Genomic DNA, 17,473 nt, shown 5'->3' with positions numbered 1-17,473 from the left:
CCACTTAACAATTGTTTTTGGTGTTTTGAATCTATTTCTTCTCGATACACGTCGATTCGTTCAAGCCTCTAAAATATAATTCGATTGCCGACTGGTATCTATCACAGTCTGGTAAGAACAAGGTTCGGATACAGTTTAATCATGCCATAAAGGTTTACCTCAAACCAAGCGTACATCGAATAAGATTGTAAAAATTACAAACTGAACAAGTGCGACCGATTTGACCGACTCTCTAGACGCTAAGGGGCAGTCCTACCCACGTGATCAATTCAATATTGCAGTGCCAATTTGGTTCATGTGACTGCATCAGCGCACGTTTATGAAATAGTAGAAAGAGTCACCAAAAACAAGAATGCGGGCATCAGACAGCAACTGTTGATTGAGGACAACAAGACCCTTGTACATCGACTAATTTTACTGACTGATCGGTGGCGGTCTGTCGGAATGAGTTGTCAGTAACTACTAAAAGACTAATTGTACCCTGTTGCAAGTGTCGATGTACGCCTTGCTTTAGAAATTAAAGTTCAACTGATAACAGTTTATAGAAGATTTATATATAAATAAATAGATGAAACAACCCAACGAAACAATAAGGAAACGAAACGTATTATCTGTTGTAGCTGTATTTTCTGAAGTGACAATGCTTAAACCCTCTGAAGTAACAAAGAACACGAACTATTTTTATTTTATTGTCGAAAAACAACAATCATTTTTTTTATAACAAAGTTTCTTCACTACTTTCTTACTGCTCATCTCAGTAAACTACTTTGTCTCCTGCAATGAAAAATAAAAGTCATCGTGTACTACATTACTACTTCCGGTCTACGATCTCGTCAAAATCGCACTTTTTGCAAATGAAGTACTTGATTATTCCACATGCGATACTGACATTATCGTAGACAAGTCGCAAATATTACAGATAATACACGTAGTTGATTTTACATCATTATGGGATGGCCAACCCAGTCGCAGATAACCATTATGTGTGGTAATAATTATATTGAAATACAATGGATATGGATATAATCGACAAAGCGGAAGCAGAATTATCAGGGGCTATTTTTACCTTAAACGGAGTTCTCTTGAAGACTTTGTCGTATCAGAGCTCTCAATAAATCTACATCACCAACTTCCACGCTGGAATCCCCAAGCTTTCCCGTATCTCCCCTCTTCTTTTTACCACTATAAAATACAAAACAAACATGATCTCAACATGGAAGTGAATATATACGAAAACATACACTTGGTCGCCAAATCCAATTATTGACTATTATCTATTTCTTTCCTATTTCAGTCATAGCATCCAGTCAGAGAGAAAGATATAAATAAATATATATTGGAACACTTTAGCAAGAACATTATGCATAAAAAGTTCCAAAATACTGGAAAGTCATATAGACAAAAGCTTCCCCAAAAGGTATCGTACATTACAGAAATATAAGTGGGAAACGGTGACAACAGAATAAGAATGCAGGATATTAGGTGTATGTGAGACAGGTCTTACCTTCTGTAAATATCAACTACACCACAAGCAATATCTCTACAGCCATATGAATTTAAGCCTCGACCCAACCCTAACCGAGCTAAATATTCCGTGGTTCGAACATCAGCCGTTTGTCTTTTGTTCCTGAAAATATCAACAGACTAATTAGTCAAATACCACTAATCCGGTTCTTGTCCACAAGGGACAATGATATAGATAATACCATTAAAATACTAATAAAGAGAAAATACAAATTCACAAATTACGACCGAGTGGATTTGATTAGAGATAACAATGGTCGTAAAATTATACAAATGGCGATCATATTATATATTACTTCATACTGCAATTTGGAGAGATGCATTTTTAATTCCGAAGCTAATAATAATGACCTCACATTAAATATTAAAGTGAGTCATTTATGGGCTTCGGCGCACCACCCAGTGTCGAGTTTCATCGCAATGTCATTTGACCCGACCAGATCTCACGAATCATCAACAACCAAATCAACAGCACGGAATCATCCAACTACTTTCTTTGTTTGCGATATCAGCATCCGCTGATAGCGAACGTTAACTTGCCATCTACCAACCAACCGTCTGTTGACGTTTCAAGTTCGTCAGACGGCTTCGTCAGACTCGTGTCTAAGGGTGGTTAATTCACCGGGGTACCTGAAAGATTGAAGACTGACGAGTGAAAACGAATAAACGGATAAAAACGTTAGAGTGCGATCATTCCAAAAGATTATGAACTAGAAGATTTGATCGTAACTATATTTTGAAAAATGCTCAATGCCCATCATGATGACGCTGCCGACATGTTCCTATCAAGTCGCAAACCATTAGTCAACATCCATAAGCCGAGAAAAGAAAACTTTCCTATTACAAAAACATACTTTCGAAATGTACTCGTATGAATGTGAACCCGGCTTGTTGTAAGTAATCAATTTTGTTATGAGTTTTTTATGATTCAATGAAAGCCAGTGAATTGACAGGAATAAGACCAAGCGATCTGTTACAGTTTAATCATTCTGACAACATCGTTTATTATATTCTTCTTCTCAAACTTTTACTACTATCTTCATGGAGGAAATGTCAGCCCATAAATCTTTTTCAATATGGCAGGCTTTGTTATATTTTTATTTTTAATTGGTACGGGTTGAGGATCTTGGGGATATTGACATTCATGGTAGTGCTAGTTCTAATGGGTGAAAGACAATTCAGATTATGTGAATTACTAAGTTAAAATACAATGTATACACATAGGGCAGCTAAGTATTAGTTGGCTTTTACATTAGTCCGAAACATCTGCCTCTATTCCAGCCTCTGATGGATATTTCGACAGTTGTCAGCTGGAGTAGACCAAACTTCCATTACTGTAACTAAACACCAATCACCATTGACACTACAGATAAATTGCTTGCCCTTCCGAACAATCAAGTCTGGCTACGGAATTGCACAAGCCGATAACTTAGTTAAGGCAATAACCTACAAACCGTTCATTCAAAAAAAACGAGTAAATAACACTCATCGGAGTCTCAAAATGTTTCAAGCCGGTCAAAATAGTATTTGAGTATCTCGTGTTCGTAAGTTCGACGTTATTTTGCTAAATCAAAGGTTACGTGATCTTAATCTTATTATTATAAACTTATAGAGAAAGCATTGACAGGAAATATGACGACGTCATAACCTTAATAAATTTTTATCTCCGGTTGAACTACTCTCAAATGTTAATTCAGTGAAAATAAACGAATGACCAAACTCGAAATATAAAAATGATATTTCTTTCTAGAAACATATTAAAGATTGGTAACTTTTAGCTGAAGTAATAAGACTGTCAATCGTTTATGATTTCTGTAAATCACAAATTGGAAACGAGAGGCTTCCGGCAAAATAGTTTTGACATTTAAATTTCGGCAAAATTCTCATTTGTAGGACAAATCAATATTTTTAAAGAGGTCTGATTTTCTTTAATTGAAGAGAAATTATAGATGGTTGAACCAGCTTTAAGAATTTATCAGATTATCCTGCATTTATCGGATATCTTAACAATTTAGGCAATTTATTATTTCGGAGACATTGATCTTTTAAGACATTTCTTTTGGTTAAAATCTGCTTTTTACACTGTCGTCTGGAATCTGAATGATGCAAGCGATTAGTAAAGAGGTTTTCTGAATTTGCATCGGTGATAGCACCAATTTGCACCATTCCAATTTTCTATCAGACGTCTGTGGTTCCTGCAATCCCAATAAAACTAAGTGAAGGCCTCATATGATACAAACATATTTTGTGATTAGTGATGTCATCAAACACTCAGTTCCAGTGAAATTACAGGAACCACAATGTATTTTAACTCATCTGAATTTAATTGCATCAGAGGACCTGTCTCACATTTGCAATTGAAACAGGATAAATTAAGTTTTTTTTTTATATCTCGAACAACTCTTCTCAATTTCAATTTCTCACAGCACAGAATATAAAACAAGAGTGTTTTCTCTTTGGTATCCTGTTTATTGGTAGTTTCCGAAAAGATCATGGTATAAATACTCACAAAGGCAAGAGATGGTTCCTGTTTTGGCGCTTGGTCTCTTCCAAGCCAAGTAAGAAGATGTAATTTGTCTTACCTTAAATGTGATAAAGAAGCGCCATCTGTGAATAAGGCCATACATAAGGAAAAGATAACTGTTAATATTTGTACCTGTAAATTGTTCATTCTGTTCTGAAAAGAAAAGAGTTCCAAAATCTTATTAATATATAAGAAGAATATTCTCCATATTCTGTGACCGATTTCAATTTCCGACTACCCTATTTAGATTTTACTCAAGATTTTCTCAATTTAGTATTTTCCATTATGCCACAGTCTGAGTCTGTCAGATTGAAAAATCAGCTGGATTCCAAAGCTTTTCTAACTTATTCAAAATTGGTTTTGTCAGTAAGTTATATACGATATCGAATGACCAAAAAACGAAATAATAATCAGATTGGTAATTGCGTAACATGTACAAACAGGAAACCACCAACGTCCTGAGACAACTTATTTACAAGTGTGGGCTCTGGGACTTTAATTAATGAGTACTAATTGTTATTAAAGTAATAGCAGACAAAATATAGTGAGTTTGTATAGAAAAAGTGCGTTTGTATAGGCTATACTTTGTATATTGTAAAAGGTTTTATAATATCAATTCTTAGACCCCAAGTAAAAGTTTATAGTAAAACTTAAAACCAAGGATTTAGATGTAAAAAAAACTCCTACTCTCCAAACAACTTCAGTAAATTGTTGTTAAAAGTAAAGTTATTTCTGCACAGAGGGCCAATTCCGAACAAAAATGTAACCAACCAATAAGTAATAAGTCTGACTTATAATAGTTTCGATTACCGTTTATTCTACCCTAAAAAAAATTGGAATAGTCATTAACTGTGCACGATCTTTCCCCTATCTCTGCCCTGCTTTACTGTTGACACGTTTTCTTTGACATAAGAGAAACTAGAAACTCACATTAAGGTTAGCCTTGACAAAATATTATCTGAAACAAACAGACTAACAATCGCAAGTGCGATAATGATGTAAACAAACCATTAAAGATAACTCGAAACCCAGGTTAACCTTGACAAGAAATTGCCTGAAACAAACAGACTTACAATCGAAGTACGATATTGACGGAAACAAACAGTAATCTGAAGTTAACAAGACCATGAAATAACAAGTTTCACATACAATTGAGTTTGAGAATGGATTAGTTAATAAAAGTCAGTAAGGATATGAAGCGATAAATTAATCATCAGAGAATGACAAATAAACTTTCTTAATATTTGTTATTACTCTATAAGTTTAATGACTGTATAGGATAAAGTTCAAACTCCTGTTTAAAGGAAGACTTCCGTGCGGACATATTGATTTAAAGGATATAGTACTTGTAGTATAATCATCCATTCCATCTGTTTATACAACTCTAGCGGAACACACATACCAAGACGGAAATCTGACAGACGGTTCATGCAATTAACAAAATTAAGTTATTCATTTATTATATCGGTCGTCCATATTCTATTTTAACAAAATGCGCCTCTGACAGATATTGAATTAAATTGTCGAAACTTCTGCAGGTTACGATGGATTTTAATTTCTCAAAAGTGATATAAAATTTTGAGTAGTTGATCTGTATTTGTTCCACTGCTGTTAAAGCGAATAGTTTAACGTTGTTTTCGACACTTATATTGTAATTTGGACTAGATTTGAATATGTCGACCCTTAAACAACCAAACCGAGTTTTATTGATAAAATAAAATCATTATTTCTCGAAATGAAATATTCCCGGAGGCTACAATTTGATATTATTTTGTGACAGTAACGTAACGTAAAGAAACAATCATGGATTAGGCTTTTTCAATATTACACGAAAATAATTTTTTCATAAAAATATAACCCTTTCAAATGCAAAGACATGACATTTAAAACCTCTTGAAATGAAATAAAATAATCATAAAATATATTTAATTACATTTTAAGTTCTTTCTAATTTTTGCAGTAAATTACGCGCTCTAAGGCCATTTACATTTTAAGATTAAATGGAATACATTTTTATCCAATAAACACATTATCTGAAATTCGCAGCTGACTGCCAATCTATCGGTTTACTACTCTTTGTCAATTCCAGTTTTATACCGCTGTCCCTCAATACAGTTTGGTAATAACAAGTGTACGATTCAAATGTAGATCTAATTGTTGCCTTTCGTGCTTTTTCCCTGGTTCACTTAACTAATTGCCTAAATCATCATGTATTAGGTCAGTAAAATACCAACCATCCGAAGGGTCTATGTCCAATAAAAGATTTGTCCACTACGTGAGAAATTCTTGAAGTTCCAACAATTTTGTTGGTTGATTAGCAAATATTTTTACGCCAAAAGCTAATTAATCGAAGAATTTCCTTCGATCATAGATGGCAGATGACAATTGAAGTTACCAACAGAAAAAAAAACACATAACACCTACGTATGTTTTTGATGAGCGCATATAATTACCAAAGAATGTCCAACGTGTTATATCGGGTACTACTAACATTTAAAACATGACTACACTGTGTTGGCTCTGTGGTGTTTGGTAACATCTTATCATACAACCATTGTTTGATACAGACATTTATATTTGACTTATTCAGATAAAACACCTATAGGGACTTTTTGAAAGAATAAAACTTCATAATGAAGATAAAGCCTAAAAAAAATATTTATTCATAAAGCAGATTAGATGCCTGTTGTCAGAAAGATCACATGTTACGGTTCTCGAATATAATCTAGTAATCGGATTGTAAAATCGCTATAATAACATCACCCAGAGCTATTATCTCGACCAATACCAGATCGAACTGCACACCTTCAGGTTAGGGAGCAATTTTGTGACTTACTGATTCACCACGGCCACCAGCAATGGTATCGAGAAATATATTTGCAGTTGACCACAGAAATTCAGATTTTTAAGCTAACTATAATTCAATGTAAAGTAAAGATTGCTTTAAGTTACATAATATCACACTAAATATATGATACTCCCAAGCCTTCAATACATACGTCTTGTTATTAGTATTATTCTGTATGAAAGCTGAACATGTTTTTTTTCTGTTAAAAAAAAAATCGAAATTCTTAAGTATAATCTCAAATGTTTCGTAATAATATACGTTTTATTCAAAATTCATAACCGTATTTTAGTTCAACGTACAAGATCCAAACATTAAGGCTTACTTTGAGGCGGCGACGTCAGTATAATGCATTTCCATTAATTTTTCTTATCCAGTCCATATAAATGTTTCCGGTTATTTTCTACTTTTTGTTCCGTAAAGAATAAGAGATATTGTAATTAAGGTACTATTCAAGAAAATAATGGCTTTGGTATTTGAAATCAAATGAAATCAAAGGCCGGCGTTTTCAGTTCGGTTTCTTTACGTAATGACACAATATGAGTAACGGACTATAAGCTTCCTCTATTGGGGTGGAGGCTTTTATTTTATACCACGGTCCCCTTTCATTTATGTGGGACTTAAGGGGCTATAGAATTTTATTGCACTAAGGTTGGTATTTCCCTACCTGACTCTGGTAAACCTGGTGTGGTCATAACAAGAAATTTGTAAGTTTGTGTCTTCAACCTATGAATTACGGTATGGATGTATTCACAAAGTTCTCTGATTCCATTGAGAAGTATTAAATTTTTGATGTGGCAATGGCCCTTGAGGAGTTCTTATGTTTTCAATAAACTAACGTGGCCAAACTAACATTGAAACCTGGTCTTGTCGATGTGTCCTGTAGCCCGAGAACGATACATATCCCTCATACAGCCGACTGATCTTTAAACCTCCGTTTGCCAAATAATGATTTAAAACGGAAGAGCGTCGACGTAGCTGCACCATGTCAGCTAAGTAAAAAAACGAAAGATAGTAGGCTACCTATGGTATCATAAAATAAATTTGGATTGTACACTGAATGCACGTCTTATTAGTCAAATTAGATAAATTGCAGTGTAGGAAAATACAAAAATCCCATGAGAAAATTCTAATGTGGGTGTCATGTTTATGGCTTATACAAATTTATTCACAACACATTTCAAAGCTATCGATTTTGATTAATCCAATTTCGTTCACTTTTAAATTGCAAGTTGCAAGTATTGTTTCGAGTATTCTGTGGTCAAAATTACCATTAAAAGCTCGCAAAAGTCTCTCTGTCAAAATAATGATAAACTTGTGATAGGGAAAGTGTCAAACGATGTTCAAAGCTCATTCGAGTAGTAAGATGTTATTATTAATAAATGTATTCTATAAAGTCTATGGTTACTTACAGCCTTGAGTTTTAGTAACTCAGGCCTACCCGAGAAGAGACAATTTTCAAAATCAGTACCATAAACTAATCAATGAGTAAGTGAAACCTTTCTGTCGAATGTGCCCGAATTTCATTTTTCCTCAACACTTAATCACTGTTCATTTAACCCCTTTTCTGGTGGCAAAAGGTAGGCAGGATATTGTGGTAAGGTTAGGGAGTACAAGGATTGCAAAAGGTTAGTGACCAGGACCCGTTGCAGAAAAACATTATACGACCAATTTCATCGTATGTTTCTCACAGAAAAATTCAACAATTACGACAAATTCCTATCGCAAGATTTTTTGTGGAATTGGGCTCTGGGGAATAAACCGTATTCAATACAAATTAGAGTTTACGCCTTCAAGATAAATTAAGATATCTATCTTCGGAAAGACTAAATGAAAGCTGTCTTGTAAACGATGTTCAAATACACTTTGTAAGTGTTGTTGCTGTTACGAATTCACCTTATTTTGTGAACCATGCGAGTTTGAGAGCAGTTAACAGGTACATTAATTGTAAACTTGTGGACACAGTTCATTACCGATTTGATGAGTATCAAACTAAGCTTGAAGTACCAGGATTAAATTAATTGACGAGAACACTACTCTTGAAGTGTATAATCCATCTTCTAAGTAGAGAGACATATGCGTCAATATTCAAAACCATGCTCCAGGATGAATGCAGAAAAATAGTATTAACTATATTAATTCTCCAAAGGGATACCAAAATGACACAAAGGCCTAAAGGTATATGAGTGCATTCTGTTGTTCCTGAGGGCAAGCATCTCTACTTATTCCGAGGCATTAAACACATATTGTCGTACATATACTATGGTAGTTTAAATTAGTAGTTTAGGTGTGGAATCTTATTGATTGCAATTAATGGATATGTTAGTCAATGGTATCTGCTATGTTCCCAGAAAATAAGTGGAAGGTAATAATAACACAACCATCTCTCATATAAGGGCGTAGGTCAGAAAGTTAAGATTTATGGCAAATCAATGCGAAATGAAAGCATAATGATCTAAAATAATAAAATGTTTCAAAGAGTGTACAGCATGTTAATTGATATTATGTTTTCAAATTTCTGAATATGATGTTCGTTATCTCTATTTGTAAACAATTTAAAGCAATCTGGATTTTTGGAAAAAACAAAATTCTGATTATTCAAAATATGAATAACATCTGGATTTCTAGAAATTTAAAAAAAGGCTTTCACTAAATCTGAATTTTCGTAACCGTAGTTAGAGATCTTCTAGAGAACTTTTAATTTCTGAAATCTTTAACCAAATCTGGATTTCTGAAATTGTTGCTATCGGTAACACCATCTGAATTTTTGACATCATTAAAAAAATCAAAACGATATCTGAATGTCTGAAACCTGTACTGAATTCTTTACGGAAATCTGATATTTAAAAAAAAACTTTTTATTTGGATTTCTGAAAACTTAAACCCCTCTTTATCACCACTGATAAACAGACAATAATGTACTTAAAGTAATGTTCTTACCTTATGTTGCTGGTGCTCGGTCCTGTAAACTGGTTCTTGACTGACAAAGAAAGTTAATAAACTGGTATACCTTTATATTGATAAAAATTCTGTCCAATTTGAGCAAGTTGGAACATTTCCTAGTGTAGGAAGTGTTGTCAATAGCAACATATTCAACCAATGATTGACTTCCTAGCTTAGCAATATTTTGTCTGCAGCCAATCAGAGTTTCGTACTGTTCCTCGCCCACAATCGAATTTTAAAATAGCTGGTCCTCAGCGTTTAACTAATAATTTTCTATATTTGTCATCCAAAATATATAAAAATATTTCAGAAATTATTTCCGTTATATCTAAAATAATTCTCTTAGCCTTCAATTTTAGCTGCTACTTACAACCGAATAGCTCATGGAAAGACTTTTGACATTTAATATAGGGCACATATTAAAGTTGTTTTCGTACTATTTGAATACTATGGCATCTGAATTGAAAATTACCCCCGTAACCCCTGCACTAATTAAGTGCAAAAAAAAGAAATTTTACACATTTTTTTGCCCTTTTTGCATTGTTTTTTATCGATATTTTTATTGATTATTATTTCATCTAGATAGTGACACTAAATTTTTCAAAACAATCATTAAATTTCTGGACGATGCCCCATCCTTTTCGACTGTAAAGAAATGACCTACATAATTTTTTTAACAGCAACCATTTTGGAAATTAGCCTTGTTCATGACATAGTGATGGCTGATCGACGATTGACCACTCGACATATTGCCAGAGTTGTTGGTATCTTTCATAAGAGGGATGGGCATATTATCACTACCGAATAAGTAATGACAAAAGCTTCTGCAAGTTCGGTACTAAAGCTCATGACAGTGGATCAGGACATAGAAAATCTCTGCTTGACCAGCATTCGCGCATTGTAGCATCGCAGCATCGAAGAATTTACAAGATAACTAAATAATTCAAAAATGCAAAGCGATTGCTTCAGGGAGTTAATAAAAAGGGGATCTAATCTACCATGGACAAGAACATTACTCAGATTTTTATTTGTAAGCAGTCACAAAACGTTTGGTATAGATTTTAGGGAATAATGAATATCATATTTACATTAAATTATCCCTTCTGACAAAACAATTAATAGATCAAGCTGAAACAATTGAAATGTTGACGTATGAAAATTGTGTAATAATACTTCTCGTGTCCCTTCTTCTTTGATATCAAAAAGACAAGAACAACTCAAGTCAAACCTCCCTCATTGTGGTTGAGAGGAAGTTACATATAGATCTTTCCGCCCGCGCAGTTACTTTAAGAATACTAATAGTAGTCCGAAACATTGTGGAAATAATCCTTGCTTTGTGGATTGTTCAAAACAGGTGTCCAAGCAATGCTTCTATCCATCCATCCACACACACACACAAATTGGTGAACTTGAACACTCCCACCTTTCCTAAAAGGAGCAGGTACTTAAACTCTTTATAAATGGCAAACAATAATTATTAAGGCGAAAGTAACTTACATAAAAAAAAGTTTGCAGAAAGCAAAACTGTAAGTACATTAGATCCAAATTGAGTTGTGCAACGTAGTTATCTTCTTTGATTGCAATGATCCCTGTTCATTGCCAGTCCAGCAGCTTTGGCCTTGTCTATAGGGTACCGTAATAGTAGCCTACTGTAACCTGACCTGCGTTAGTCCGCTAACATCAAGTTAACGACATTGAATTTTTTTTTATTGATGTAATTACATTAGTAGACCATTTTATTGTCGCCTAACTTCAATCTTAATTACAAAACATACTATTTATGACTTTATTCCTATACTACGTTATTAATGGTAAAGCAACCATTGTTTAATTATTGTCAACCTAAATTTTGAATCTTCCAGAAGCAACATAGTTGACATCAGTTTATGGTTAAAGCGGTACTGTTGTGGTACTTGCAACACATCTGACATTTAAGGTGTCTACATTATTCTTGGAAAAGTTGGTTCAAAAAATAAAAGTATACCATCACTCCTCCCCTCCTTAGGCTTACTTACAACGAACTTATCGCACCCCCACCCCCTTTAGCTCTCACCCCTCCTTCTGTGCATACCATATCTTTAAATTTATCTTGTCTCAGTACCTGTGTCTTGCCATTATGTATTCTGCTATACATTCGTGCGTCAACACCACTTCTTACGCCAATCGTAACTGTTGAAAAGTGCTTTATCTGTTTTGTTTTGTTTTTGATTTTGGGGTTTTTTTGGTTTTTTTTTCTTTCTTGATTCGCTGGTAGACTAGATTAGACATTTTATCCGAGCATCTGTCTATAACGACCATTTTATCTTATTACGGAAGTCTCCGACATGATATTAAATCTTTGACATTCTTCATCCATTAAAAACACTCCTGGTGGCGTAGAGCGTGCTGATTCGTGGGTTTTTAGTCATATCTGAACATTTCCTTGCCATTTTGACGCCGAGTTCTGAACAGTTGGTGGCAAAGATCTTCCTCCAAAACTAGCAGACGTCATACCTAATCTCGCACTAAACGTGACTTCAAGTTGAAATTATGAGACCCATTAACTATGTTTGTGTTTTTTAAGTGTTAACAAAACCAATCAAATCCTGTTGTAAAAAGTAGAGAAAAAAAATATTTTCTTTGTAAAATTGACATTACAGAGTGTATCTTGAACGGCATGGTACGACCATTGTTCCTTTAGCAACGGTGTAAAACTTATATCACATCTAGATGTAACATGTTATACGTCGTAGCTTAAGAGCCTATATCTCACTGGCGGATACGCCGCAGCTACAGGCTCGACTGATAAGTCGCGGCGACTCGGGTGTCTCAAGTGATCATCAAATGGCGAACACTCTCACCAAGGCGACACGTCTCCGTGAGCTCGTCACCCTGGATGACAACCAATTCGCCCGGAAGACGCGAGGAAGTCAGCACGCACTAGTCCTGTGAGCGACTCGAGTCTCGGGGTTTTCGGTTATGTTCGAAAAGTATTTCAGTCTCCAATAGGCATATATATATATATATATATATATATTTATATATATAAAACATTTATAGATAGATCTTGATCCAATCCATCACCTGCAGAATTCTTTTTAATGAAGTTTTATATATTAACAACAAAACTATTTGTTGATTGTTAAAGAACTCTTTGTTATTATCCTTTTTATATAATAATGTCTGTCTCCGACTTGATAAAGAATGTAGTATTAATGGACATCACAGACGATAAGATATCAGCCGAACACTCGGTCACAGGTAAACAAGTGCAGCTTTCCGTACTTTTGTGACTTAATAATTCTTTTCTGACTGGGTCTGGGAGCACATAGGCGAAAAACTGTTCTCTAATCCATTTCTTTTTACATCGCATTAGTAAAATAGCATTGTATAAATAGATATAGGACAGGAATCTAACACAGTAAAATGGTATTGTCATTGTCGTATATACATCCTTTCAGAGGTGAAAAGAAATTTATTGGTTTTGGTCTCAACAAATCTAATGAGTCTTATCTCCGATTTAACATTTTGTTGGTAGATGATAATATTTTAACATCCATCTAATGGCAGAAGGGAAGGACGAAAAAGAAAGTTATTCTGGTCACATGATTGACCGAAGCCTCTGAAACATGAAATAATTGATCATGCGTGCCTGGATGGTATCGCTGACGAGGGACTATTTTCAGAAACTTTTTGAGTGGGAGCATTCCCAAAACCTTTCAGATTGACTTGGCATCTTGGCACTCGCTTCATTTTCCTATAAAAAAAAATTGGTATCAAGTCCAAAGTTCTGCAGACATCGCTGTTTATTTATGTTATATGATTTCATATTATTTATCCTAATTGATCTGGGATATCAGGGTTGCCTCTTGGGAGAAGTTATATCTAATTCGGCAAATGGTTATTTCTTCTGCAGCTACTTCCGTCCTGTTAGCAATAACCATTTAATACGACCTCCATGTTTGACATTGATTTGATTCAAAATCTACCGATACAATTTTAAAACCAGCTTTAACACATTGAAAACAAGTGCTCTTCTATGCGTCCAGTATAAAAACAAGTGCACTTCAATGTGCCTAGTACTATGTGTTACATAATTGGACATCAAAGGTTCGTATTATGGGGCCAGTTGTCAGAAGATATCCCACGTTTATTAATAAATTTTCGATTTTACGATTTTCTCAACCCCGCACTTCCAAATACTGCCAATTTTAAATTACATGCATTCTGATTTGTGAGTTAAAAAGGGGGCGAAAATGTCGAACAAAAATTCCACATTAAACTAAAAAATGATTTAAATTCGACTAAATAACATGTTTTGAAATATGTTGTGGAAAGTTATACAGTATGGATTTATTTTAGATACAAACTATAACAGATTACATTCAGTCAAAGTTCAATTTAACATGTCAATTTATCAAACCAGTGAATGTTCAATTTTTATTTCCACTACACAGCGACGATAAACCCAAATCTGTTCATGACAATATCATATCCACCGTAGTACATTATTGATATTCACAGCTACGATAGGTGCTTAATATTGTCAGTAAAGATCTATGCCTTTAGCCTAGGAGTTATGAATTTCTTTGTCATAGGGACTACAAAAAAATTGTTATTTATGACTTGAAATTAATCAAGTCGTGGCTATACCAGCAGTTAAGATAACTTTCAGAATTGCAATCCTACTCCCAGCTCTTCTACAATTAAATAAAAACGAACCATAAGGTAAAACTGTGGTTACAACCCCACTCACATTTTCGAGGGCAGTTATGGCTGGTCAAATCATTTAATGGGTCTATCAGGGGGGCAATCCATTCTTTTCGGGTGTACATTGCCCGCCCCCTCCCCCTCTTTTTTGACCCTGGAAGTTAGGGGCCTGCTGAAAAGTGACACTAATAGCTTAAACTCAGTTGTAAAAACGGTTTAAGCAACTGTTTTTGGCGACTTAAAAAATTATGAATATTGCCGACAGAGATCAAGTACTGTTTAATGTGGGAATGCCAATTTTAGTTTAAGTTTTTGTCGGGAAACTTTATATAGTAAATAAGATTATTTTGGAGAGGACTGTCTGAATAGGACATTTGGCCCATGTCCATTCACATATCGGTTGTACAATGCAAGGTAAATGATGTTAGTTACGTTATGTACAAGGATGGTTACATTTTGATGTAAGTCACATGACCAAAAATTCAACATGGAAGACAAAATATCAAAATAAATTAAATTTTTCTTTTTTTTCTAATATTTCCTGAAAATCGTTTTAAATTTCGACAAATGAATGAATAATGGTTAAGAATTATTTATTGAAGCCAAAATATATCGCAGTGCTTTGATCTGATTGAATATCATTGAAATTTACGCAATTCATTATTGATAGACAGGCAACAGTAGAACAGTAAGAACTCCTTCGTTCCACAATAGTACGCACGATTCCATGATAGTACATGCAACTAGCTTAGGTAGGTTATGTCTATTTGCAGATAAATATTCGTCTGGTATATTATGACTCTACTTTTTGCATTTCACTAATTAAGAGCTAAAGTTTGTGAAACTTTAAATAAATGTTTAAAATTTGATTTTCATTTTAGAAAATGTGTCCTGTTATCATTCTACCTCTTGTATGATATAATAAAATGACTGACCTGAGTTACAAGGGAGGTCATCAGTGTTTGTTTTGTGATGCTAATTTCAAGCAGATAGATGCACTGGCCAAACACAATGAAATTCACATGAATGGAGACAATTTTCAACAAACAGGACTGCAGTACCAAAAACAATGTTTAGCTAACCTTACTCAAAATAGCAAAAATGCCAGAGAAAATTCAAATGTCATAAGAAGCCAAACATCTCATGAGTTTCCTACTGAAGATGAATCATTATTTTCATCAAACATTTCACATGAGCGCCAGAAAAACCCAGTGGTACGGAGATTTAAAGAACGCTTGAAAAAATTTGCCGATGGTAAAGACCATGAGAAACCTAGATATTATAGTTGTAATGCATGCAATAAAACTTTTACAGAATTATCAAGGTTGGAGTTTCATCTTATGATCTGTGCTGCAGAGAAATATGAGTGTAGTAAATGTGGCAAGCTGATGTCCACTAGACAAGAACATCGTGAACATAAAAAGATCCATGAAAATGAAAAAAGACACACATGCAATGTTTGTGGAGTATCATTCAAATTAGTGGGTACACTTACTCAACATATGATATTACATACCGGTATGAAACCATATGAATGCAAGTTGTGTCTGAAAACTTTTGCTCAGAGAAGTCATCTTTGGAAACACAAAAAGACTCATTCTGAAGAACGTCCTTATGTTTGTCCAATCTGTGGGAAATGCTTCCGACAAAGTAGCTTTATGCCCATCCATATTCGAACACACACTAAAGAGAAGCCGTACAAATGTGAAGGTTGTGAGAAATCATTTGCATCAAGTACCCAATTAACTAAACATAGACGTACTCATACCGGTGAGAAAAATTACCCATGTTTGACTTGTGGGAAAGCATTCAGTTCTCCAAATTCTCTAAAGATTCATATACGTGGACATACAGGATATAAACCATTTTCTTGTGAATTTTGTGACATGACTTTCACCTCAAAAAGTCATCAGGTTTCTCATGTTCGGTCCCATACTGGAGAGAAACCATTTAAATGTGACATCTGTGGTAAATCTTTTGGTATCAGCAGTCACCTGACTAGACATAAATTAACTCATTCAGGAGAGAAGCCATTTCAGTGTGGAATCTGTAATCGTTCTTTTGCTACAAGCTATTATCTTCAGATACATATTGCTAAACATTCTGACCCTAACAGTGTATTGTCTTCACAAAAACAAGATTCAGGGCAATATGTGAGCTTAAAAGCTGAATCTTCAACAGATACTCTTGACAAATCTATGCAGTCAATTTTAAATATGACTGTTCAACAATTTCTGAAGAAGACAAATGAAACACAGGATGAAGGACCATCATAAACGTCCAAGTTCTACACTTTCATGGGACTTTCGTTACCAAGGGTGATACAATTATTTCCCTTTCTTAAACTTTAAAATTTAATACCAAATTTCTCTTATGATAAAGATTCTCACCCCCTTGCAAATAAATCATTATTTTTTTTTCAAATAGAAATCATGAATATCTTATGTTCTTGTTGTTAAATTATGATTTTTGAGAAAAAAAAAATACAATTCAAGTTTCATATTCTTATTCTTGACTGTGTTTTTTTTTATTGAGAAAGGAAAAGGGTTGTGTATGAAATATATTTGATAGTTCAAAACCAACAACTTCCCACACTAAAGATATTCATAAACTCATAAATTGAAATGACAAAATATTATGGGGCCATTCAAGTCCTTACATATAGCAAGGCCAGGTATCTCTATTCTAGTGAATAAGATAGATATTGTAAATTTCCTGGCGAGTTCAAATTATCCCAAAAAATGAACATGCTATATAGTACTTTTAACACCAGTATCACAAAACTATTAATAATTATTTTATTGCTGAAATATTGCTCATGTTTTAATTATATAGTGTTTTACTAATTCAAAATGAATAGACAACTTATTTCAATGTATTGGTAGTTGTTATGTTGTATATTGAGAATCTATTAGCATAGCCCCAATCATAAACTCTCAGAGACTTCT

The 17,473-nt window shown here is 34.1% G+C and overlaps 2 protein-coding genes across 2 annotated transcripts; one reads left to right on the top strand and one right to left on the bottom strand.

The window, feature by feature from the left end:
- Window positions 1–673: 673 nt before the first annotated feature.
- On the bottom strand, window positions 674–4,405 carry LOTGIDRAFT_228375 (hypothetical protein). The gene is made up of 4 exons (XM_009053416.1): window positions 4,107–4,405; window positions 1,505–1,627; window positions 1,067–1,182; window positions 674–774 (listed from the first exon to the last, which is right to left on the bottom strand). The coding sequence occupies exons 1-3, from the start codon at window positions 4,193–4,195 to the stop codon at window positions 1,068–1,070; spliced, it is 327 nt and encodes a 108-aa protein (XP_009051664.1). The 5' UTR covers window positions 4,196–4,405; the 3' UTR covers window positions 674–774; window position 1,067.
- An 11,394-nt stretch (window positions 4,406–15,799) lies between these two features.
- Window positions 15,800–16,630, top strand: LOTGIDRAFT_53590 (hypothetical protein; the record flags this gene model as incomplete). The annotated part of the gene is made up of 1 exon (XM_009053079.1): window positions 15,800–16,630. A coding segment is annotated over one exon (831 nt), but the record flags the coding sequence as incomplete, so codon positions are not given.
- Between the last annotated feature and the right edge of the window lie 843 nt (window positions 16,631–17,473).

The sequence above is a fragment of the Lottia gigantea genome (genome assembly GCF_000327385.1).
Source record: "Lottia gigantea unplaced genomic scaffold LOTGIsca_2, whole genome shotgun sequence".
Lineage (NCBI taxonomy): Eukaryota > Metazoa > Mollusca > Gastropoda > Lottiidae > Lottia > Lottia gigantea.
The sequence above is the reverse complement of the archived record's forward strand: the minus strand, read 5'-3'. Positions and strand labels throughout refer to the sequence as shown.

Excerpts from the sequence above, each read along its gene's own strand:
- LOTGIDRAFT_228375 (XM_009053416.1), bottom strand. The coding sequence starts at position 4,195 with ATGAACAATTTACAGGTACAAATATTAACAGTTATCTTTTCCTTATGT. Across the intron at positions 1,628-4,106 it reads GCTTCTTTATCACATTTAAG|GAACAAAAGACAAACGGCTG; the intron begins GTAAGACAAATT and ends TGATATTTTCAG. Across the intron at positions 1,183-1,504 it reads GTAGTTGATATTTACAGAAG|TGGTAAAAAGAAGAGGGGAG; the intron begins GTAAGACCTGTC and ends TGTATTTTATAG.